General features: G+C 33.2%; 3 protein-coding genes across 3 annotated transcripts; all 3 read left to right on the top strand.

Moving 5' to 3' along the window:
• Positions 1-6,483: 6,483 nt before the first annotated feature.
• On the top strand, positions 6,484-11,857 carry LOC110697100 (oxygen-dependent coproporphyrinogen-III oxidase, chloroplastic-like). The gene is made up of 8 exons (XM_021874442.1): positions 6,484-7,200; positions 7,302-7,377; positions 8,647-8,741; positions 9,255-9,338; positions 10,533-10,620; positions 10,732-10,856; positions 10,940-11,038; positions 11,307-11,857. Exons 1-8 carry the CDS (start codon positions 6,670-6,672, stop codon positions 11,373-11,375), a joined length of 1,167 nt encoding a protein of 388 aa, XP_021730134.1. The 5' UTR covers positions 6,484-6,669; the 3' UTR covers positions 11,376-11,857.
• Positions 11,858-16,422: 4,565 nt separating this feature from the next.
• LOC110697099 (probable methyltransferase PMT15) lies at positions 16,423-20,222 on the top strand. Its single transcript, XM_021874441.1, has 6 exons — positions 16,423-17,121; positions 18,053-18,263; positions 18,393-18,690; positions 19,042-19,431; positions 19,522-19,599; positions 19,850-20,222. Exons 1-6 carry the CDS (start codon positions 16,423-16,425, stop codon positions 20,094-20,096), a joined length of 1,923 nt encoding a protein of 640 aa, XP_021730133.1. The 3' UTR covers positions 20,097-20,222.
• Positions 20,223-20,957: 735 nt separating this feature from the next.
• On the top strand, positions 20,958-24,783 carry LOC110697097 (probable methyltransferase PMT16). The gene is made up of 6 exons (XM_021874440.1): positions 20,958-22,132; positions 22,612-22,822; positions 22,922-23,219; positions 23,594-23,986; positions 24,093-24,170; positions 24,325-24,783. Exons 1-6 carry the CDS (start codon positions 21,455-21,457, stop codon positions 24,566-24,568), a joined length of 1,902 nt encoding a protein of 633 aa, XP_021730132.1. The 5' UTR covers positions 20,958-21,454; the 3' UTR covers positions 24,569-24,783.
• Positions 24,784-26,888: the final 2,105 nt, after the last annotated feature.

The following is a 26,888-nucleotide window of genomic DNA, read 5'->3' as shown; positions in this document are numbered from 1 at the left end:
AATTCTTTTAAACAGGTCACCCTTTTGCTTAATTCTTAATATACATCCTCTGGGCCGGGGGTATTAATTTTAAATACCAATAGTTTAAATAAAACTTGCATTGTAAATTTGTAACCTTTTAAACAGGTTAATTAAGCCATGTGTCACTCTACGATTGGTTGAAAAAATTATTTATTTATTTTTTTTTCCAAAAAAAATTGTAACCTTTTAAAGGGGAAGGGGGTTTCAAGCATAAGGGGTGGTTTCGGGGGTTGGTGGGATGATTTCGGGCGTGGTGGGGGCAGTTTCGATGGTGGGTAGGGGTGGTTTCGTGGGTGACAACGGCTTGTTTCATTGGAGGGGGTGGTTTTGAACATGAATAAGGTAGGTTGGGGTGTTGCAGTGGTAGGGCGGTGGCAGTGTAGGTGGAGCGATGGTGGGGTGTTGGCAAGTGGGGCAGTGGTGATGTTGGAAGGGGAGGAGAGAGAAAAAGAGAAAATATAATTTATTTTTTCAAAAAAGGGGGTGGAGAGAGAAAATTTAATCAAAATAATTTTTTTTAAATGATTCATAGAACGACACTTGACATGGTTAACCTATATAACGTGTTGCATTCGGTTTTGACTTGTTTAAAATTAATAACCCCCAAACATTGTAATATTAAGAATTAATTAAACGGTTGAGTTGTTTAAAAAGCACTCGCCAAAGTTTGTATTATTTATGACAATTTTTTACTATTCTTTTTCTTGCTACAATAATAAGGGAGATTAAAAAAAGAACAAAAGGAATGAATCTCTTTTACTTTTCTAAATTTAATGATTACTTATGTGGCACTCTAAATGCTCATTTTTCTGAAGGCGGAAAAACTTAGTTAGGCCCGGCCCGGCCCGAAATGACCGAGCTTGGGAGTTTTTTGGGCTCGAAATTTGGGATCAAGCCAGCCTAGTCCGATTACTAAATTTTTTGAGTTTTGGGCAAACCTAAACATTGTTTTTTTAGTCATATAAATTTCATCTGACCCAAAAATACTGTATTTTTTACTCGATCTAGAGAGTTTGAGCACAACTTTTTTGGCTCAAACTTTGGTCCGCCTGAAGCTTTGGCCTATGTGCCACATTTTTTAGCCAAGGCCTAGCCCAAGTTTACTCAAAAATTTCTTATGGTAAAATTGTAAAGAAAAATAATTAACAAAATTAATTTTTTAATCAATATTTTTAATTAATAGATGTAGTTTAAATCTTACAAATGGGTAGACTGAATAAGGCCTTATTAAGTCAAAATAATAAAAATTAACTACATGCATTGAATCGAATTAATAAAAGAGGGAGTTTCGGCTCAACAAAACTCCTCCATCCCAAATTTACAAATCAAAATTTTTTCCCTTAGATATATATATACAAGTTTAAAACATCAATCAATTGAAGTCAAGTTAGAAAAAATATTGGACAAAAGAAAGAGCGTCTTTTATCAAATTTTGTAGTAAAATAAAAAGTACCTGAAAAACATTGTAAAAAATCAAAAATGAATTAGGATCGATTCTCATTTCTCATTCTAGAAAATCCCTTGATAGTAAACAACTAGAGTAAAAAACTGATGAGCTTTAAGAATTTACATTAGAGCATTTAGAAAACAATTTACTCATGATATAGAGTAAACAACTAGATTGTTTATAAACTTTTATACATGCTAAAATTAATGGAGAGGAAGAAATTTTTTATAATTTTATTCATTACCTTGATAGTTAAGCATGTTGAGCAATCCCATGAAGAAATCCAAGCATGAAGGGTCATCATCTATAACCAAAACCTGGACTTTAGGGACACTCTCATCTATTGGTGAACAATTGAATGGATTTTCATAGTCATTCATTTTGTTGTGTTTAAAGGATTTAAAAACTAGAGGCCTGAATTTTATTTTATTTTATATAAAATGAAAATACTCAAAGATTAGGACTGTCTTCTCTTAATAGAGAGTGTATGTAAAGACACTTCAAGAAAAAGAAGACATGTATATATAACATTGTTTTTAAGGGGGTATTTATAACAAAAATGAAAAGGGTATATGTTGACTAACTCTAAGATATTATGACCAAAGTCCTTTAATTGACATATATTATTTACTATATTATTTATTTATTGTTAAATGGTAAATATCTAAGCAAGGATAAGGACTCTAAATTAATGCAAAGGTTCAGGCCTTGTTCACATCACCTAAGTTAAATTATTGATATTGATATTGATATTGAAATTGAAATTATTGTTATTAAATTTAACTTATTTTTTGTTGAATTTAAATTATATTTATAGATTAATTTTTTTTTAATGATTCTTTGTTGTATTTGTTCTTTGAAGTTATTGATTTTTTCTGATTAAAACTGATTTTTCTAAGCTTATTAGCTTATTTTTATAGAACTTAAATTATTTTTACTACAATTATTGTTTTAAGAACATGAATGCTATTTGTTAGTAATAATGCATACAAAAAGAAATGATAGGAAAACAAAATATGTATCTATACTTTCTTATAATATCAATCTTCATATCTTGCTTACTTCCATATAAATAATATAGATTTGATTTTAAATACTGAAATTTGGTTTAATAATATAAGGAATTTTCTTTGTACCTAATGCTTTGGTGTTTTTTCCATTTAGGCAAAAATAATTAAGTAATTTTAATTTGAATATATGGTCCTATTATTCATATGTTATGCAAGCTTTCACAATTTTTTTTCATGATGATAATTAAATGGAATAAAATAGTTACTTTGAATTTTTTAACAAATTTAATTATCTCCTTTGATTGTTAAGAACACTTCATATAGTTTTTTATTCTGCAGGATATCACCCTTCATAAGAACTTGTTATAACAATTAATAATTTGCTAATTTACACATTTGGATCAATGTTTGGGATTTACCAAATTTCTAAGCATTTTCTTTTCAACAACAAAAATTAGCTTAGCTAGAACTTGGATTACATATGTTTAAGGTGATGGACTTAAAATTCATATTATGAATTCATTTTTAATTTTTCTAAACACATGTAGTTAAGCTTACACTAGTTTATTCAATAACTTTTCATATATTATTACAAATATGTGTGAAGTATTGTGAATTTTTATAAACATATATGCTGATCTTGTGTTACACATAGCATATAGGATATAATCATCTCATTTTCAATTGACTTTGAAAGACAATGATCTTTCGGACTTTGTGTACAATATCTATACTAATTTCCAGCAACAAATGGTAAGAAAATCATATTCTAGACTTGAATTTGGCGCTCAAACTTACCGCATTATTTGAAATTTACCACGTCCTTTTTGCCGGTTTACATAAATGTTGTATAACTAAGTTTGTAAAATTCTTGAGACATGATGTCCAAAACATGAGATTGGAATTTGTCTACTTTAGTGTTTGATATACCCATAATATACTTAATTAGACAAAATAAAACTATCATATTTAAAAAAGTGCATTACATGAAATTGCTATATAATTAGTTATAAAAATAATTGCTACCTATAAACTTAGATATTGTTGGTTGGTTACAACTTTGGCCTTCCTTTGTTTTTATTTATGGTGCTAGGTCTGTCCATATTTTCATTATTGATTTCATTTAATTTAATAATGTCAATTTTTAAGAAAAACATGTAACACCTTAGAATTTTGTACAATATATGTAGCTTGATATATATTTATTTGATCACCAATAATAGAATCAATCAAAAAAACAAATTATAGATAAGAAAAATTAACATAAAGAAAAGGCCAAATTAGAAAATAACACCTGCAAAAAGACCCGATTTTGATTATAACACCTTAACATTTCGAAATTTTATTATAACACCTACAAAAATCCCAAAATTTTAGTTTCACCACCCACTAACGGACTTTTGGATGGAAACCGTTAGTGGGACCCACTAGGGACACATGTCAGTTGTTTATTGGCTTAAAAATAAAAATTAATAAAAATTAAACCCTAACCCCCTAACCCAGCCAGCCCCACCATCGGCACCACCTACCCAGCCGCCGGCATCACCTGCCCTCGCATAATCCGGCGATACCAGGCCCAGCCCAGCCCTGAAGTTGAGCAGCGAAAAACCTTCCGGATTAACGCTTGCAATTGACGGTTTCCTGAGCAGTGAAATCGCCGGAACTTCACCGACGAAACTCACCGGATTCTGCAGGATTTCAGCCCGTTTCTTGAGCCACGAAATCTTCCGAACAACCACCTGCGAATTGACGGAGAACCACCTGCGAATCTGCTGAATTTCGCAGCGATTTCAGCCGGTTTTTGCGAAGCAACACCACCGGAATTTGGCTAAGACAACTTCCGGTTTGACGCCTGAAATTGACGGAGAACCACCTGCGAAATTTCGATTGGTGCTTGTAGCGGTTGTTGACGGTGGTTTGGTTGTGGGTCTGAAAGAGGCGAAGGGGCTAGGTGGTTTTCGTGGAGGGTTGTGGTGGGTTGGGGTGATTTTTCGGGGAGAAGGAAGGGGGAAGTGGATTTACGGGGGGGCTGAAGTTGGTGGGGGTGACGGCCGGTGGTTTCGCCGGAGAAGGAATGGAATCCAACGACAGTGGGGGGTCTCCGGCGGTGTAGTGACGGTCGGCGGTGGTGGGGCTTGTGGCTGGGTTAGAGTTTAGGGTTTTTTTTTTTTAATTTTAATTTTTATTAATTTTTATTTTTAAGCCAATAAACAACTGACACGTGTCCCTAGTGGGTCCCACTAACGGTTTCCATCCAAAAGTCCGTTAGTGGGTGGTGAAACTAAAATTTTGGGATTTTTGTAGGTGTTATAATAAAATTTCGAAATGTTAAGGTGTTATAATCAAAATCGGGTCTTTTTGCAGGTGTTATTTTCTAATTTGGCCTAAAGAAAATGGATCGAATAACATATGTTTTTGACGATGATCCTATTAAACATATTTCCACATTTACAAGATTTTCATTTGTGCTGTAATATATATATATATATATATATATATATATATATATATATATATATATTTAAATTTGATACTATAGGTGTACAATAATGAAGATTTTAATCTAATTAGCGTAAATTTAGGCATGGATGGGATAGACTATAATAAGCATGTACCATCGGACCCAAAACAAATGAGAACATATTTTCAACCGACTTATTAATGATATACATATATATTGAGAGAGAAGAATTAGTTTTATTTCAATAAATTAACACAAACAAACAAAGGTTGGTGTGCACGTGTGATAATGACCAACTACAAGGAAAAACGCTAGTAATTTATCTTTACTAGCTCCACACTTCCATCCACATACTAACAAGGATTGGCAAATAAAAAAAAACAAGGATTGGCAAATTAATTAGGAAAAAATCTTTCTTGATATTGCTTTTTTTCCCCATTTAATAGAATTGATAATTAGGTGATTACTTTTAATTAAAAAAATAAAATATGAGTTGTCATTCACTAGTCCTCTTAGGTAGATATGAAAATTTTTAGGAAATAAACTCCCTTTGATAACTCTATTATGTTTTTTAAGTGTCGTTATGAACTTGAGGCTCTCTAATAAAGTTGTTATTAGACTGTCTCTAATTAATGCTGTGTCACGTGGTATCTTAATTACCTTTTTACTTTTTGACTAATAAGTTATTAGTCAACTTTTGTTCCCAAAAGTTCTTCTTATTTAATTTAATCCAATATACTAGTACAACATAAGGAAAAATATAGTCATGTGAATTCTTGTTTACTTTGTTTCATACATTAAGAATATTTAACTTTTCTAATTTTTAATTATTATCATGTAATTATAGATATTAACACTTAAAAAATATTTATTGACAACTATGCCCATAGATTTATGGGAAGGACTTTTATTTGCCAGCAGATAGAGTGGTCAGTTTTCCTAGAAGGTTGAATGGAAATTTAAATTTCCCTTTGTTTGGCCAATAAAAAATTGTGACTTATGAATCTATAAATTGGTCTCAATTAATGTATCCTGACAAATTATAACTACTGTGTGGTCCAGGATATACATAAAGGTGTTATTCTAGACATTTGTAATAAAATAGTTAAGACAGTTTGATTCCCTTTATTTTAATAAATTATCCATATAACCTCTAAAAAAATTCGCTTGGCTTGTGAATAGTATGATTTTGAGTAATTTTGCTCTTTGACCTTACAAACACACGCAATGCACAAACAAAAAAAATTACTGCATACTTCCATAGTGAACACCAGTAACTTCAAAATACAAACAGTCTAGTAAAAGTAATAGTAAATTTTATTGTAATTATAATTAATACATAATAAAATAATTTAAAACATGAAAATGACACGCCCTAAAATTGCACATTCCAATACTCATACTCATAAAATCGTAATAGTCTACTAGTCTAGGACTCTAGGTAGGTACGAGTAAAATTTTATACTCGAATATAAAACGGATACCATAACTCGAGTCAATAAGACATAGACTAGGACTTGAATTTGTAATTAATAACAAAACATGGGCTTCAGTTGGGCGCCCACAACATCTCATCATCTTAAAAAAATTTCAACACATTGCTTTTGAACCGTTTAAATCAATAAACAACATCTCTTTCTTTCATACTTTCTCTCTCATCTTCTCCCCAATCTCCGATTCGCCGGTAACCACCGTGCACCACCGTCGCAACGGCGGCGATTCACCGAACAATGTCAACTTCGTTAATCTCAACGCCATTTTCTCTCCCAACAAAAACCCACCTCCAATCTCAACAATCTCAAGCATTTAATACTCTAAAATCTCCAATTTTTCTCTCTAATTTCACTCCTAAACCACTTTCTCTCTCCTCCAGAAAACTCCCGCCTCTTTCCGCCATGGCAATCGAGAAAGAAACCCCAGAAAACGAAGCCCCACCCACATTTCTCCGGGACCCATCCACGTCATCGGACAGTGTACGAGGAAGGTTCGAGAAGATGATAAGGGATGCACAAGACAAGGTTTGCGAGGCGATTGAGGCTGCAGATGGTGGCGGGAAGTTTAAGGAAGATGTTTGGTCGAGACCAGGTGGTGGTGGTGGGATAAGCAGGGTTTTACAAGACGGCGTCGTTTGGGAGAAAGCTGGTGTTAATGTTTCGGTTGTTTATGGTGTTATGCCGCCTGATGCTTATCGTGCTGCTAAAGCTGATGGTGGGTCTCATAAACCTGGTCCTATCCCTTTCTTTGCTGCTGGAATTAGCTCGGTAAATTTTGATTTTGATATTGTTGATTTTTGATTGAAATTTTGAGGTTGAGATTTTGATTTTGTGGGCGATGTTTCTAATTTTGGATTTGATTTTGAAAGGTTATGCATCCGAAGAATCCGTTTGCTCCAACTTTGCATTTCAATTATAGGTACTTTGAGACTGATGCTCCCAAAGGTATCCAATAATGTTATTGAATTTTTGTTGATATTGATTGAATTGTAGCAATTTCAATTTTGATTGACTAGTTATGATTATTGATTTAGCTTGTTATCAAAGTAGAATGGTTACGGGAATACAATTCGCTACCTTTAGTTCTAAAGCTAGTCGAATAGTGTTCTATATTACCAATTTAGCTTGTTTAGGATGGTAGTTTGTGGCCATTGTGGGGGTATTAGTGAATTAGGTGACTGTGACACTGGTATAAACCCAGTAGGAGTACTGTGGCATGCTGGCATCACATTGAGGTTATAGATATTACAGGATTTGAACTCGTGAATGTGTTTCTGAGCTATGTTTCGATTAGTTAAGGTAGTGAAGAACAAGAGGGAGTAGCATAAGGTGAATCATATGACTCGAAGGCATTTGATAAAATTGAGTAGCTGCTAAGACTAGAGTAATCATGTTTCACTGAGCTTCAATTTTTGAATGTGGTGGGAAAATAAAGCATTTCATGATATTAGGCGTGTTATGCAAATGTTCTTTTTAAATTTTTGGTATGGACTATTTTGCAAATTTTCAGATTACTTTATAGTTTAACAACTCTATATTACTCAGAATAGCAATTTGGTGGCCTACATTCAAAGATGATGCATGTCATTGTGATTTAATGAAACTAGCAAAATGGATTTCTTAATGTTAGTAGTTATTTGTTTTCTTTCTCAGTCCATTGCAGTGTTGTATGTGGATACATTTTCGATTAAATTGTTGTCCCATTATACCAATTTTGCTTTACCTAGCAAAAGTTATAGTTGTGTTGCTGATATTTTGCTTCATGACTTTCAAGTTTCAATTAACCTTTTTTTGCTTTTGCGAAGTGTAACATGGCCATGACCCATTCTGTAGTATCACTACTTAAAGCCAGTGCTTCATTGCTAATTGTCTATAAAATCTATCATTCTGCTTTTGCTGTGATCACTGTTTTGTGATAAGAGGTAGAATGGTGGCAGGGTTTCTGACCTTAATGATCTTCATGGGTTAGCTGGGTGTTGGGAGGCCCATTAAAATTTTCAAATAGTTCTCTTGCTAAAGTAAGAAATTGTAGCTTCGAGAGTAGTTTCTGTTGTGAAATTGTGCGAAAGAATTCTTTCTAATTCAAAGGAAAGAGCAGAGAATATGATCTTAGAAGCTTGATGCAAAGCTTTGTTATGCTTTATGGCTTGTAATTTTTAGTTTTAGACATTGTCTGGTTAGTGCTCTCAAACAAATGTTGTTCTAAATGTACAGATGTTCCTGGAGCACCTCGACAATGGTGGTTTGGTGGTGGTACTGACTTTACTCCTGCCTACATTTTTGAGGAAGATGTTAAGCACTTCCATCAGGTATTTGCTCCAATTAAGGGCTAGAAATCTTTGTCAATTTATGATGTGAAGCTGGTGTTTATATAATTTTTATGTTGCGTCACTTAATTTTAGGTGAAGAGAACATCGCCTTAGTAGTCTAGAAAAATCTCATCATGTCAAGTTTTTTTAAATGAAGAATCTATATTTTGAACCTGCTGGTCATTCTTATGCTGCAAAGTATAATACCTCTGTCCCCTGCATTTCTATCATGTACACCTTGCTACTTTTATTTTTCGAATAAAACTATTGAACACTTTCTGTTTTCTAATTTGTGGTTGGCCATACGTGCTTAACAGAATGATGGTATATGCTTGCTTCTTGGGTTGACAAGAAATGTTGCTGGCTATATTTATTAGCTGTGTTTGTGACAAACAAATCATATAGTACTGTTTGCTAAAAATACTTACATGTTTGATGTTATTGCTGTACTGATATCGTGTGAAGGCTTCACCTTAACTATCATATTATGCTGACATTTGGCTGACTTTGTAGGTCCAAAAAGATGCTTGTGATAAATTTGATCCTAGCTTCTATCCACGTTTCAAGAAATGGTGTGATGATTACTTTTACATCAAGGTTTGTTTCTTATATGATGTTCATATTTTACTGTCCTCGGGTGCGTAATCTTCCATGTGCTGATGTGCATGCCTATTTTGTACTTTCTTCAAGAGTGGATGGAGAATTTCATTTTAAGAAACCTTGCTTAGTTGAATTGGGAGAATTTTTTTGCTTTGTCTTGCCAATTTACTGATGTGCCATACTCTACCCATGTCTGCTCTCTTGTATGGAGTATCAGGATACTTGTAGTATCTTCCAGGTTCATTTGGGTTTTAGTGATGAACAACATGAACGAATTTCTTTCCTTTGTCTGGCATATTTACTGACGTGCCAAGCTCTACCCATGTCTGCTCTATTGTATGGAGTATAAGAATACTTAGACGGTCTACTAGATTCAATTGAGAAACTTATGATAGCTTGATGTGTCTACAATCTGCATCTTATGTATCCATATATATATTTACACAGATTTAAGGCTACAGTAAGCTTTCTGAGACTACTTCATTTTCAAATGTGAGTCATTTTAGCCCATCAGCCCCATCCTATTGCTCTAAATTATAAGTCAATTTACAATAACAATACAACAATAAAAGCCATTTTATCATATCAAGGTAAAGAATTAAATAGTTGCGAACTTGCTAATTTGCAAAAGTGACTAAAATGCCTTATGTTTTAAGATGGAGATAGTAAATTGCTACGGCCCTTATTGAACCTTTAAAATAAAAAGAGGTGAATACTCAAATGGCTTCCCAGTTATCACGTTTTCCACTCTTCCACTTGCTAACTTACCTGAGAGCTGTAGTTTGAGCGGGCCGATTCACTAACCAGGGTTATTAAAAGCCCTACGGATCAGAAGATTTTCATCTCCTACTTTTTTCTACAATTCTTCAAATATATATATATATATTTTTTTAATTTTTGTTTGATGGAATCATGTTGCCGATGCTTGTGATAAAGAACTAGAGCTCCACCATTATAGAAAATAAAATGTTAGCTCTTTCATGCTTGCTTCTTTTTTTAACTGATTATCGGATATTTGTATCTCATACATCTGTTTTTTTTATCAGTATGTTGTTGGAGTTTGTTTTTATCTTTCTATCTACTGATCTGAGTGTGCATTCTGAAATGTAGTTTATGTACTTGATATGTGATTTAGTAAACATTGTTACAGTTATTTATGGTAAGGATATATTCATTAGCATTTTTCAACAGCACCGAGGTGAACGGAGAGGGCTTGGTGGAATCTTTTTTGACGATCTAAATGACTATGATCAAGAGATGCTTCTTTCTTTTGCCACTGGTACGTATAAACAGTGAATCCTCTTGTAATCTTTATATAACAGTTTATTCTTGCTTTCCAGCATTCCAGGTATGTTTTTAACTTTTGTGATGCTTTTACTTAACTTTGCAGAATGTGCAAACTCTGTGATACCTGCATATCTACCCATCATAGAGAAAAGGAAAGATACACCTTTCACTGATAAAAACAAGGAATGGCAGCAGTTACGACGGGGACGTTATGTAGAGTTCAATTTGGTATGAAAATAGCTTTGAAGGGTAGAAATTTACTCCTAGTTTCTTTGCAATGGGCTCACTTGTATTATTTGATGGGTTTATAGGTCTATGATAGAGGAACAACATTCGGTCTGAAAACTGGTGGTCGTATAGAGAGCATTCTGGTCTCACTTCCTCTGACTGCTCGATGGGAATATGACCATGTAAGCCTTTTCGTAGCCCCCTGTGATCCTTGTACTATGAAGCCTTATGAGTTATCCCCCTCTTTCAGTCCCAGCTCAAAGTTAACATTGCTTTAGGGCACAGAAATGAGCTTGGAGAAAGATACGAGAGGTAGAATGCTACGTGGAATGTTAGCTTTGAGCTGAGACGAAGGGAGTAGAAAGCAATTTGAGAACTGACACATTGCAATATTATTATTATATGCATAATCACTTATATTACCATTTCTTGCCACACTGGTGTTTACAGAAGCCAGAAGAAGGCAGTGAAGAGTGGAAATTGTTGGATGCTTGCATCAATCCTAAAGAGTGGTTGTGATCGTGAGTTCGTGACAATGCCTTTGTAGAATCGGCCTGACAACTTTTTTCTATCCCTGCCTTTGAGTGAGACTGCTTGAAGTTGTAGCGACAATAGCTTGTATTTAGCCCTTTTTGAAGGTTCATGTGTTCAATTGTAGATTAATTCTGAGAATCATCCGCTCAATTGTTGATGTAGTAACCTACTATGAATGTAATCAGGTTAAAGTTGTAAAAGAACTTTGTTCTCTCTTATTACTTTAATAAGTGTGCCTACTATGAAGTATGAAGCACTAGTATTGTCAAATTACTCAATAGGGTTTGGTCAAGCTTAATCAAGGTTTCAACCCAAGTCATCCTCTTAAATGGGCATCGATGATGGCCCAACTTTAGATAAACTAGAGGGCAAACATTCTAGTTACTTGTATTATTATACTTCTAAGTACTGCTAATAGGCTTGTAGTTGGTTTGTATAAATAAGCTCAAATGTTTAGTTGTCTAAAACTATACAAATTGGAATGCTCCTTGAAAAATTTTGCTTTGAATTTCAGGTCTTTAATTGACACTTGAAAGTATAACAAGGTTGACTGTTAGAATATTAAACTTGAAATGAATTTAACAAGATCACGTGAAAAATTTAGTGCAACGAAGGAATTAAGTTGTAATATTGGTACACCATTGATGTTGTTTACATTGGATTTAACTTAAATTAATAAAGTTTTGAAACTACATCACCAATAAAAAAAATTCTAGCCGTCTTCTCTCTATTTTTTAGTGTTTCATAGGCTGAAAATAGTCAAATTTCTCCGGAAATTTGGCTATTTTCGGCCCTTTCCCTTTGGTTCCTTTATGTTTTTGTTATTAAATTCAATAAATCTACACTCTTTGAAGTAATAAGTACTCATATAGTGAGTTTGAGTGTAGAAAGTGCCCCTATGGTGGGCTTTGTTCTAATTTTGTTTTTGTATTTGTTTTTTGAGTTTAGTACAAGTTGTTTCATGGGTAAAGATTTGTGCGGGATCGAAAAAGAGGTTAATACTTTGAGTACAATCAGATGAAAATTTTCTTCACGACTACAACAGATCGATAGACCCCCTCGTCGAAAAAGGCTGTAAATCACAGCGATATAAAAGAGGGTATGAAGAATGTATGATTTGCAACAACGATCGTAATTCTGCTAAAAGGAAGCTTTTATTTGATTCAATTATCATGTATTTATTAAATTTAAATCTCTTTATAAATTTCGTATGGTTTTTTATTTATGAATCAATCTTTATTCAAAAAAAACTACATCACCAACATCCATGCTGTTCTTCAGCATAGAATCGTAATATTAATCTTTAATTATGCAAGAGCTAATGAGTCAAAGTGAAGGAGGTCCAAAGTGGAGTGGTTACATAATTACTTTACATAAGTTTGGAAATTAGACTTTCTAATAATAGGAATGGGCCCATAAACTATTGTCATTCCTTATTATCAGCAGCAACTTGATTTTAGCCCAATTGTTAACATTATCGTCTTAGCTAACTTTATGCCAAGATTGCCAACCATATAAGTTCGTTGTTTTTTGCCCTTGTTTTTTATCGTTCACAAATCCATGCACCATGTTTATCAAGACCTTACTAAAGTTGACAAGAAAATAAAACTATAAAGGTCATGGTTTCACTTCAGTATGTAGTTTGAGCTTTAAATATTCTAGCTACAACTAACAAGATACTCCTAAGTCCTAAGTATAAGAAATATGAAGTTTATAATTTTTATTGAATGATTATACAAGCTTGTATTGCTGTATATATATATATATATATACAATATTAACAAATATAGAACGTCAATTAGCTGATACTATGCCTAGAATTATGGCTAAATTACAACAGAATTACTGGAGGTAAAAGAGATACATTGACTAAGAAGATTACAACAGAATATTTTAATAAGGAAAAGATAACAAAAGATAAGTGGAAGATTATCTTCTAATACTAAGTACTACTCATGGTCCAAAACTCTATGAACTAAAATAATTCCTCCTTTTTCTGTAAAGATCTTCATGTTGTATATTGTGCAGCCTCTAATATCAATAGAAAATATAAAAATTGATTGAGAATATCAATATTAAACAAATTAAACACGACACAATGAACATGAAAAACTCCATAGAATATAATGAGGAAGTGAAGTAGTATAGTGTTTAAATATAGTAAATTAAATTAATCTCCCATAATGATGTCTCTCAACTAGGAAAATAAAGAAACCATATAAATACTATATTGTATTTTTAATTAACTGAATTAGAATAGTCATTTTCATTCAAGCTATAATTTTCATCTCTATGTTTTCTGATGTATAGTTACAACTTACAAGTTGATCGATCAATTAAATTTTACTAGTATATGGGTTTGGAGAAACATGCGGGAGCCACTTCTTTTGTTTCATGCACGTTTACATTCCATGTTGGATTGTCATGTCTCATGTCTTTCAGTTTAGCCACTTGTTTTTCTTTGACTCTTTGTAGGTACTCCGAGTAAGGGTGTTCTGCTGTTCCTTGCTTCTAGTTTCTTAATCAGTGTAATAACAATATTCCCATTTTACATCATAATTGTTACAATGACATACTTCTATTATAACTGATACAAGAAAGATTTGTGAAATCAACAAAAATAAGAATACAGATTTACGTGGTTCACTGACGATTAATTAGCTACGTCTATGTGTAGGTGAGATGAGAGTTTTATGTATCTTGAGAAAAATACATATTACAAAATAGTGGTTAGGTTAAATCTTAGCTGCATGCCTGCATGAGTTAGTTTATATAGGCCGGATTCTCAAAATAGAAAACGAAATTAGCTGAAAATAGGCCCAAACACACAATACCTTAGCAAATTGGGCGATTTAAGGCGTATTACAAGTTTATCACCATTTTGCACTACTATTTATTTCACAATAACTAAATAAAGATTAGAAATATAGAATAGATTGAAAAGTATACTCCAACAATATATTAGGAAGTACTCCGTAGTAATTAAAAAAAGGATAATAAAGTAATGTATAGTGTGTATATAATTTAAGGTTGTTAAACAAAAAAAGCATAATAAAAAGGTACCCATAATGAATATAATCTAATTAAATGATAATTTGTCCAAAATCAACTCATAAATAATTAAGCAAGGAGCTTATAATTGTCAAATCAGCTCTTAATTGTAAGTTTGGAATAAATGATGGTGTTTGTTCAATTACTAATCCTTTTAACATTTGCCAGCTCTATACTTCCTATGATCCACTATATTTCGCCGAGGCTAGCTAGTCCTATGCTCCTATGTATATATGGACGTATATATGGTCCTATGTAATCATGTGATGGGTTTATATGTGATTACAAGTCATGCATGCATGCAATTAATATAATGTACATACAATTGATTGACAATTCAAGCAATGCAAGGTAGTGGGCAAGAGTGACTTTATTTTTTAAGAATAACGTAGGTATGAGTACTTGCTTACGGAGTAGTACTTACTGGCCTTATTCAAACACTAATTACGCGTGGCATAAATAATTATACGATCTCAAACAATATTAAAACAAGCCATTCATATGTATGATATTGCAGTACTTAAAGATAATAAAAGTCAGTCAATATTTGACTCGGTAATTACATACCGTTTAATTAATTGGTTTCATGACTGTTCATTTAATAGCAAGATCAAATCTTGCTAAGAGTTATTTGAAAGTGAGAAATATAAAATTATCACATTTTAGAAAAAGTCATTACAGTCTCATAATAAGTTACTGTGTTAATTTTTTGAGCATCATCAATTCTTACAGTCTTCACACTAGATGGTTACTTGGGCCTTGGCTACTGGCTAGATAGATGAATAGTTGTACACTTGTACTAAGTGTTTATAGAGCAAATCTATATTAACAAGTCAATTAAATTAACCTAATGTATATGGACTATCTATGCAAGATTACTATGCGAAGAAACCTATGAAAAGATAGGCATACACAGTCATGCATAAAAGCTAAAAAGGGACGACACATATAATATGCACTTTTAAGCTCTATTTATCAATCCAAACTTAGCCCAATCTTCTTAATACAATACTTGAAGACTTTACCTTTATTACTACGTACTGTCTTCATTTCTTTTTTATTGATTACACATTATATTATCGCCCATTTTTATTTACTCTCTATTTGATTACAATCCTACAATGCATTTCTAATTTACAAGTACTTTCTTATCTAACACATAATGGTCAAAATCCACTTACTACCTTTTCTATCTAACTTTTAATTTATATAATTAATCTATTAGAATCCATCATCAATCATCATACAACTTTCACTTATATTTAAAACAAGGAAAAAATTGATAAGCTCAGAAAATCGGGTTTCCTTCAACCTCCGACCAATCACCCAAGATTTTCGCTTATCAAAACCAAATTTTGCTAATACTCTATTAAAGTATTTATCTTTTCTCTAATTCTATACACTTTATAATTTTGTTTATAAAAATTCATTTGTGTCAACTAGGTATGGAGTGTTATTAATAATTAATCCGTAATAATGTATGAATCATACAAAAACGTTAAAAGTGAATGTATTTCGTAATATTTTGCATTAAATTAAGATGAATGTTTTCTCCTATTATTTCAAATTTTAAACATTTATTGAATGGAGTAGCATTTTACTAGTAATACGTATATCGATAGATACAACTTTACGAGTAATGTTTTATTTTCCCCTTAAAAGCTATCAACATCACATAAAACTCACCCACAAATTGAAAACACACAAAAAATTAATACACCTTTTCACCATTTTCCAAAAACCTATAAGCTAGATTTTTACTTAATATATAACCAAATTCCCTTAAACTAACCATCACAAGATATTACATTTTTTTTTTTTTTTTTTTTTTTGAAAGGAGATTTTACTTAATATATAACCACATAAATCAATATATAATCTCAATTTTATTTCAACATTTTCTTCTTCACTCCCTTCACCAATAAATACTCTCACTAGTAGAGAAATCTTATATAACAAAATCCAAACACCCAAAAAAAACATGGGAGGTTTAGACTCACCACACCACCCCACTTCAAAACCTTCTTCCTCATCCTCATATTGGAACAAAATAATCAAAAACACCAATAAACACAACATACTCACTTTAATTTCCATTGTTTTCCTATGCTCCTTTTCCTACCTCCTAGCAATATTGCAGGGCCGTGGTCGTGGCCCTGCCACCGCTACAACGTGTATTACCACCACTTTCAACAACATATACGGGTCGGGCTCACTAGACTTCGTTGCCCACCACACAGCGGACCACGAACTATCCACTTCAAGCCCGGCCCAAACACGGGTGTATCCCCCGTGCAACATCACGTACAGCGAATACACCCCGTGTGAGGATAAAAGGAGGTCAAGAAAATTCACAAAAGATAGACTGATATATAGAGAAAGACACTGTCCCAAAAAATTGGAGGTCCTAAAATGTCGGGTACCCACCCCAAATGGGTATAAAAGCCCGTTTAAGTGGCCCGTTAGTAGGGATTATGTATGGTACAATAACGTACCACATAAACATTTAACGGTCGAGAAAGCGGTTCAGAATTGGATCCGGTTCGAAGGTGACCGGTTCAGATTCCCTGGAGGAGGGACTACGTTTCCTAATGGTGCAGACGCATATATTGATGATATTGCTAAATTGATTAATCTTAATGATGGGTCTATTAGGACTGCCATTGATACTGGTTGTGGGGTAAGTTTATTTATTTTTTTTGTATATTCTATTATGATAATTATTTTTGTTTTGAGAAAATGTATTGATTAATTTTGTTGGAATGCTAGTGTATTTTGTGGGTGATTAAATTAAATTTTTGGAATTTTGTTATATTTCTTTTTTCTAAGGTAATGTATAATGTTATGATTGGTTAATAGTGGGTTACGTAAATTAGACAAGGAGGAATAGAGAAGTATGTGCATGTGGAATCTTTTGTCTTATGGTCCAGATTTTTGTGCTTGGAAGAATAGTCAAAAATTGGGGTGGCTTTTTTTTTTTTTAATTTTATTATTCTTTTTCTTTTTCTCAAGGAGTAATAATTGGTGTGATGTTAAGTCCGGATTATTTTTGTTATTATGGGTATGTTCTCATCGTCTAAGTTTTACTAATATAATAAATGAAGTTTTATAATAAATTAAATGAGAATAACTTTCAATAAATACTTATAGAACATGGTCTAAGTAGCATGTTGAGTTTTGTACACGTACTATAACATTTACTTCACTTGTATGAGATTAATATAGAGTGATTATTCACTTGTATGAGATCGTCTTGTAATAGAATTTGAAAAGCAAAATGTGCAACTAATCAGATCAATTGAAATTTTGAAAAACACAATTTTGATTGTATGTATATATAACTATGCTGACAAATATCATTTGATCTGAATCTTAGTTGTATATGGATTTGGTACAAACTATCATATGATCAGGATCTTAGATATAGTATTTTTTTTTTTAATTTATTTTGAACAAATCTTAGCTATAGTATCATACCTGAGAGTATTTCATAGCATAGTCATATGCTATAGCATTCTAAATAATGTATCATACCATTAGTTACTTCAATTATTTAGAGAATAAACGATTTGATGGTAAAAAGTTAGTTAATTTAATTTGTTTACTAATAGGTAGCAAGTTGGGGAGCGTACTTGTTGTCAAGGAACATACTGACAATGTCCTTTGCACCAAAGGACACTCATGAAGCTCAAGTACAATTCGCCCTAGAACGCGGTGTTCCTGCTTTGCTTGGTGTTATTGCTTCTAAGAGACTCCCTTATCCTTCTAGGGCTTTTGACATGGCTCATTGCTCTCGTTGCCTTATTCCTTGGGATCAATATGGTACGAGTACTACAAGTATTGCATAAAAAAAATAAAAAAATCCTACTAGTGTCATTTAAAATAGGAATACCCATTACACATATTAATTTTGTTATGCTATTTGTCGTGTTTTGTATTATTTTGAAACAGATGGAGTATATTTGATAGAAGTTGATAGAGTACTTCGACCAGGAGGGTACTGGATCCTATCGGGCCCACCTATCCGATGGAAGAAGTATTGGAAGGGGTGGGAGAGGACCAGGGAAGACTTGAATGCACAGCAAACTAGGATTGAAAGTGTAGCCAAAAGTCTATGTTGGAACAAAGTAATAGAGAAGGGTGATATTGCTATTTGGCAGAAGCCAATCAATCACATGAATTGCAAACATAACAAGAAAGTTAATTCTATGCCACATTTTTGCCCTGCTTCGGACCCTGATCGGGCCTGGTTGGTCTTTCTTCCCCTTTTACTTCGTATTTGTCGCATATTTAGATGTATTAATCATTTTTCGTGTTTTAGACCATCTTTTACTAGAACTTAACGTTTAGCTTATACTTGTTACATTTTTCTTTATCATTGCGGACTTTAACTTATATAAGATGCAAATAATATCTTGTTTTTACTTTGACCATGAATTAATAATTTATGTTTGCAAGTTACTAATTTAATTTTACTCCGTATGATTTTACTAATCAATGATACATATGTGACTAGGTGACCAACTTATGAAGTTGTGCAACTAGTTACTTTTTGAAACATTCAGCATTGTGTTAACAATATTGTGCAACAAAATTTTAGGTACACAAACTTAGAGACATGTCAAATCCCTTTACCAGAAGTTTCGAAGGATGAAGAAGTTGCAGGAGGACAATTAGCAAAATGGCCTAAAAGATTAACTGCAGTACCACCAAGAATTAGCAGCGGTACTATAAAAGGGATTACCCCGAAAATGTTCCAAGAAGACATGGAATTATGGAATAGGAGAGTGTCTTACTATAAAACTGTGAACAACCAGCTAGGGCAACACGGAGGGTACCGAAACCTTCTTGACATGAACGCGAATTTGGGTGGATTTGCCGCGGCTTTGGTGGATGATCCTGTTTGGGTGATGAATGTTGTTCCTGTAGAAGCAATCAATACTCTTGGAGTCATCTATGAAAGGGGGTTGATTGGTACTTACCAAAGTTGGTAAGTAACAAAAATAAAAATGCATTATATATTTTATTTAAGTTTTTCTTTGATGAAAGTATAGTATAAACTGTGCAATATTTTTTGTAGGTGTGAAGCAATGTCTACTTATCCAAGGACTTATGATCTCCTCCATGCAGATTCTGTTTTTACACTCTATAATGATAGGTATGTATATCTTGTTGTAAATGTGTTTCCTCAATTCTACAGGTTAATTGATCACTTTTGGACCAACTCTATCCGAAAAGCCCAATTATATGCAAACAAGTTTCGGACCTTGCTATTTGGGCCCTTTGACTCTTGAGCCCAAAGTAGGCGGCTTTTCAACTCAACTTCTTACTTGACCTGTGATCAACTCTATACGTATCTATCGCATATAGTGGTTATATATCGCCATAATTTGGTCGATGTAATGCAGATGCGAGATGGAGGATATATTGTTAGAGATGGAAAGGATACTGAGGCCAGAAGGAAGTGCAATTTTTCGAGATGATGTCGATAATTTGGTGAAGATACAGAAGATAACAGATGCATTACAATGGGATAGTCAAATAGTAGACCATGAAGATGGCCCTCTTCAAAGAGAGAAAATTCTGTTTGCGGTAAAAACTTATTGGACTGCCCCTTTTAGCGCTAATGAACAGAATTCCAATTCTGATTCTTAGTACCTTTTTTTTTTTTTTTGTGTTTCACTCCAGGTTAAAATTCATTCTGTATTAAAAATGGGTAAATCCACACAAGTGAAATGAAAAAAGAGTTCTTTATACTCTATTGTCAGCTTAGTCCTTTTCCCTTATACGAGTTTTACGTGGTAACATTACATTGTCATCATGATGTTATCTTGAAAGTTGTGTAATAAAATTCAAGTTAGTTTTCTAGATTAATCAAAGGGGCAAACATGATACAGTCATACAGCACATCAGTTAGCACGTTGGGTTATAAACCGGACTTGGACCGCGTTTCATTAGAAAAGTCCAAATGATACTCCATATTGCCTAAAAATCTAAAATGATAAATAGTTTTATCCTATTTACCAGGTTGAGGCTTTGAGCAAAAGAATCAAATTCACACCAATATTCTATGTTAGTTCTTGCTATTTTTTTTTTTTTTGCCCAAATAAAGTTAAGGTCCAAAATTTTGACTTCTTTCTTTTTTTTTTTTAAAAAAAAAAAAAAAACAAACATAGCTTTGACTTATTTGTATTATTAAATATTAATGGGTGATCACTGAGTAGGTTGACTATAATCTAAAGTCACGGAAGATATTGGCCTACTGCTATATACGTATATAGAGATTCATGGCCAACATTGGTGTGGTGGGCCTACGGGGTAGGTTAGCAACTCATGTGGGCCAAATTGCAAAACTCTATTTATTCACTTGTCTTATCATCTTGTTACTTCAGTTGATCCACTTTGCTCCATATTTTCACCCGGACCGGTTTTTAAACACCCTTAAATAAGAACGTCGACATTAATCAAACTCAGTCACATATCTTGTTAGTTTTGTCTTAATCTATAGATTTAGATTATTAAATTTTAATAATAGCTCAAAATTTTCAGCAGTACTCCCTCTATTTGGATTAAATTGATACGAAGCTAGTTCAAATTAAACGATCAAGTTGATAATGTTACTGATCAAATAAAATAATGAACTTTGAGACCATGATAACATACAGACATACACGTACTACTATACTAGCATAATGTTTTGGAAAGAAGGAATCTTAAAGTTTGTAGTTTAGTAAAATGTTACTGTAGTAGTCTTTTAGTGCTACAAGTTTTGCTATCCATCGATATTCTCAACTAGATTCAAATCAAATAAAGCTACATCTTTTATTTTATCTCGAACCATCACTACTCACTACTGTCTAGTCTTCACCAATAAATTCACCCTTAAGCACACCTTTTTCAAAAGTTAAACTACTTCACAACTCCAACATTATTTCACCACTTCCTGACCTTCCCTTACAAACAATCTCTCACAATTTAGGAAAGAGAAAAATAAATAAATAAATAAAAATTTCATGAGGGGTTTAGACACAACTTACAAGATTTTTCCTTTTTGGAGGAAAATCAATCACATCTATGCACTAACCATCGTTACAATCCTATGTTCCTCCTATCTTTTAGGCAGGTGGCAACGCGGCAGTGGTGAACCTTCCACCCCTGCCGCAATTGTCACCTGCACCACAAACAACCTCACTACCCCAACCCAAGTTCCCAAATTGTTGGACTTCTCCGCCCATCACGTGGCGGAGAATGATCCATCGATGTCCAAAGGCTCGGGCTTACTACAAACCCGAACCTACCCCTCGTGTAACACTAACTACATCGAATACACCCCTTGTGAGGATCCAAAACGATCGTTAAAGTTAAATAGAACCCGTTTAATGCATTTGGAGCGACATTGCCCAGCAAAAACGGAGCTCCTAAAGTGTCGGATACCGGCGCCATACGGGTATAAGAAGCCGTTTACGTGGCCCGTTAGTAGAGACTATGCTTGGTACAATAACGTACCACACAAAGAGTTAACCGTGAAGAAAGCGGGTCAGAATTGGATCCGGTTTGAAGGAGACAGGTTCAAGTTCCCTGGAGGTGGGACCATGTTTAGAAATGGTGCAAATGCATATATTGATGATATTGCTAAGTTGGTCAACCTTCAAGATGGGGCTATTAGAACTGCCATTGATACTGGTTGTGGGGTAAGCTTATTTATTTTTTATTTTTTTACTTTATTAATTTTTTAATTCAAAGCCTAATTATTTCAATTGTATAACTGTCTTTAGTGTTGTCTTTACACTTTAGATAAAGGAAGGTAAAGTAAGATGCTTGGGGAATTAGTTTAGACAATTGTCAAACTTTATTTGGTTCATTTTATCTTACTTAATGGTTTGGGTAAATTTATGTTATAAAAGGGTAAGTACCTATTTATGTTGATTTGTGGTAATTAGTTAATACTCCGTAACATAGATTTGAACAACGGAATACAAGTGTGCTTACAAATAAGTGAAAATAAGGTCTCGCCGTCAAGTGACTAAAAAAGTATATAAAGTACATTATACTGAATAATTGAACCTTCACGGGATTATGGAACAAAATCATGATAACATTATATAGAGAATTAAATAATGTGCGATTTAACTTTACTTTTGTTGTACCATGGTAATCTTACCATAAGTAGGTAGCTAGTTGGGGATCATACTTGCTATCAAGGAACATATTGACAATGTCATTTGCACCAAGAGACACCCATGAAGCACAAGTTCAATTCGCCCTAGAACGCGGCGTCCCTGCTTTGATTGGTGTCATGGCTTCTAAGAGGCTCCCTTATCCATCTAGAGCCTATGATATGGCTCATTGTTCCCGTTGCCTTATTCCTTGGGACCAATATGGTACTTTTCCCATCCCATCATATATTCGAGTATTATTGCAATATGTAATGCTACATTGTCTATATATATGTTGTTTTAACTGGTACGAAATATTGGCAGATGGAGTATACTTGATAGAGGTTGATAGAGTGCTCCGGCCAGGCGGGTATTGGATCCTATCCGGTCCACCAATTCGGTGGAAACGGAGTTGGAAGTCGTGGGAAAGGAGTAAGGAAGACTTGAATGCAGAGCAAAGTAGAATAGAGAATTTGGCAAAAAATCTTTGCTGGAAGAAAGTCATAGAGAAGGATGATATTGCTATTTGGCAAAAACCAATCAACCACTTCAACTGTAGACGAACACAAACTGATAACCCAAACCCACCTTTATGCCCGACTCAGGATCCGGATTTGGCTTGGTAAGTCCTTCCTTTCAAATTCTTACTTCGTAATTTTGAGTATGTAAATTTCATACTTAAACCGATTAGATAGTTGACATCCACACCACTTGTTTACCACTCTGTGGTTAGTTACATAGTAAATGTGAACATTGATATACAATTTTCAACTAATTAAACATGGACAAAGATTGTGTCCAAAAAAAGTAGATGAATTAGGTCATGCCAAGCCGCAAAAGTTTGACACAAATATGTGGTTGGTACAAAAATTTAGTTATTCCAATTAAAAACATTTTTGTACAACTTATTATAGCATTAGCTAGTATATTTCTTTATTTATTCTTGAAATATATATTGATCCTTGGAATTAACAATATTATCCAACAAATCTCTAGGTACACAGATTTGCAAACTTGTCTTACACCTTTACCAGAAGTATCAGCAAATCAAGAAGTTGGAGGAGGACAATTAGCAAAATGGCCAAAAAGATTGACAGCAATCCCACCAAGAATTAACAGTGGATCAGTTAATGGAGTAACCCCAGAAATGTTCCAAGAAGACATAAAATTATGGAAGAGAAGAATGTTATATTATAAGAAAGTGAATTATCAGCTAGGGCAGCCGGGAAGGTACCGGAACCTCCTAGACATGAACGCGTACTTTGGTGGTTTTGCCGCGGCTTTGGTTGATGATCCTGTTTGGGTGATGAATGTAGTTCCTGTGGAAGCTAAGGTTAATACTCTTGGAGTCATCTATGAAAGGGGGTTGATTGGAACTTATCAAAGCTGGTATGTGAAAATTAACATAGTACAATGTCACAGAGTAATTAGACTGCCCTAATTTTAGTGTTTTCTTATTGTAAGAGACTAAGAGTAATGTGATGTTTTGTTGCAGGTGTGAAGCTATGTCTACTTATCCAAGAACTTATGACTTTATCCACGCTGATTCAATTTTCACACTCTATAAAGACAGGTACGTAAATGTTACAAACCTTTTATTTGACAAAGTGTTACGTTATTTGGTTACATTCCCCTTAAAAACTTTTTTTGTCTAACATAATTTTCGTGTATACTATTATCCGAAAAGATATTGTAAATTTTTCTAATTGTGTCGCTTTGTGGTGCAGGTGTGAAATGGAAGATATTTTGCTGGAAATGGACAGGATTTTAAGGCCAAAAGGAAGCGTGATAATCCGGGATGACGTGGATGTATTAGTGAAGATTAAGAAGATAACAGATGCATTAGAATGGGATAGTCAAGTAGTAAACCATGAAGATGGGCCACTTAAAAGGGAGAAGCTCCTTTTTGGAATTAAAACTTATTGGACTACCCCTAACCCAACTCAACAAGAGCCCAATACTCACTCATAACCCAACATGAATATTTATACTTTTTCACTATGGTATAATGTAGTTTAGTAATTCATTTTGGTGTCCTAAATTTTATACTTTTTTATTAGTAACATCAAACATATATCAAAATTATTTTTGGTTGAGTTTGTTGATGAAATTAATTATGTAATGAATTTGTATGCGGTCAAATTCTTCTTTGATATGTGTGTCAAAAAAAAAAAAAAAAAAAATCTATTTTGATATGAACTCGTGCTTTGCCAATGGATATTTAATTCTAACCCCTAAAAAACGTTGAATATTTTTCACGTTTGGAGTATATTCATTGCAGTCAGTCAGTCAAAGTTGTAGAATGACTTTTTCACAATATTGATGCTTATCCTTTCGATAATTTAGGAATAAGATTAGTAAAGCACAATGGCGTAAATCATGTAACTACATACTTGACATAATATAAATGATAAAATAATATTTCGTATAATTTTTAAATTTTACACTAGTCGTTTGAAATATGAGTACCATAATATTTTAATGATTATATAATTCATAATTAACATATTTATTTCAAATAATAAATTATATTAATTTATTATTGATATTAATTAGTATTATCAACATTTTTTTTTATTTATCAAATTTTTAATTTCATTTATATAATTTTTATTTTTATTTTATAGTTTCTTAAAAAATATTTATTTTATGTTGGATTAAAATTTTCAAAATTTATATTTACATTGTAGATATTATAAGACTAATTGTGGTCATTTTATAACAGGAAAAAATGAACCAATCATATTATTATTATTATATATCATTAAAGGGTGTTGTTAAACGTCGCGCGTCGCCCTCATTCTACATACTAATATCCGTATTTTAACTTAAAGTCTTAAATAGACCATTTTGACCCCCTTTCCTTCTCACTCTCATCCAGCCATCACCTATTCACCTCTGAATTCTCCATTAAAGGTGGCTTATGAGCTTTCATCCATTGAACACACAATCATTCCAATATAGTAATAAATTATACATTTGCATCAAAAAAAGTAATACATCATGATTCCCAAATTATCACAACAATCAATATGACAAATTTTACGTGTAACAACATAAATTATTCCCCCGATATATGATTGAGACCTTTGGAAATCCATAATCAACAAAAAAATTAGGACTTTTAAGTTCAAAGACTTTGCGGCAGAGAAGCAAGGTGGGGGTGTGGAGGACTTTCTGATGGCGGCCGAGAAACGCCCAAAATTCTCATAAACCTCAGGTGAAAACGCCTAGATATCTCGTAACCTACAGGTGGGAACGAAAAATCCAAGCGTTTTCACCTGCGCGTTACGATATATTTGGGCGTTTTTTTTTTTTTTTTTAACTAAAAAACTCTGAAGCCTCTGATGGTGGTGGTGTGGCTGGTGGCTGTTATTGTTAGTGGTGGTGGTTGGTGAGGAGATAGTGATAACGGTGGGGTTAGTAATTGGTGGGGGAGACGGTGGTGCTTCAATGTGGAGAAAGTCAGAAGCTGCTTCAATGAAGTTATGAAGGAAAAAGCTCATAAGCCCACTTTAATGGATGATGCTTCAACGGAGTAGAAAGCTCATAAGCCACTTTCAATGGGGAATTCAGGGTTGCCAATGAAAATGAGAGTGAAAACAAGAGGGGCAAAATGGTCTATTCAGATTAAAATGCGGGCATTAATATGTAAAATGAGGGCGACATTTAACGCTTCATTTAAAGTAATATGGTAGTCTGTAAATTATCCTAGATAGGGAGTACATAACTAAATTAGAGAATTAAGGGCCAAACCCCTTAAACCTAGAGTAATTGGGAAATAGAAATATAAATTCATTGAATTGAGATCAAGTTTTAAATTTAAAAAAAAAAAAAAAAAAAAATCACAAGAAATATAGTACCAGTACAAAATACTAAGATAAGATAAATTGCTTGCAAAGGTTCATAATAACACAACTAAAATTCTAGAAACAATAAACTCTATACTGAATTTATCATGATAAAGTTTGTTCTTAAGTAGTATAGTGTTTAAATATAGTAAATTAAATTAATCTCCCATAATGATGTCTCTCAACTAGGAAAATAAAGAAACCATATAAATACTATATTGTATTTTTAATTAACTGAATTAGAATAGTCATTTTCATTCAAGCTATAATTTTCATCTCTATGTTTTCTGATGTATAGTTACAACTTACAAGTTGATCGATCAATTAAATTTTACTAGTATATGGGTTTGGAGAAACATGCGGGAGCCACTTCTTTTGTTTCATGCACGTTTACATTCCATGTTGGATTGTCATGTCTCATGTCTTTCAGTTTAGCCACT

This window comes from Chenopodium quinoa, unplaced genomic scaffold, assembly GCF_001683475.1.
Source record: "Chenopodium quinoa cultivar QQ74 unplaced genomic scaffold, ASM168347v1, whole genome shotgun sequence".
NCBI lineage: Eukaryota > Viridiplantae > Streptophyta > Magnoliopsida > Caryophyllales > Amaranthaceae > Chenopodium > Chenopodium quinoa.
This window is presented reverse-complemented; position numbering and strand designations above follow the sequence as displayed.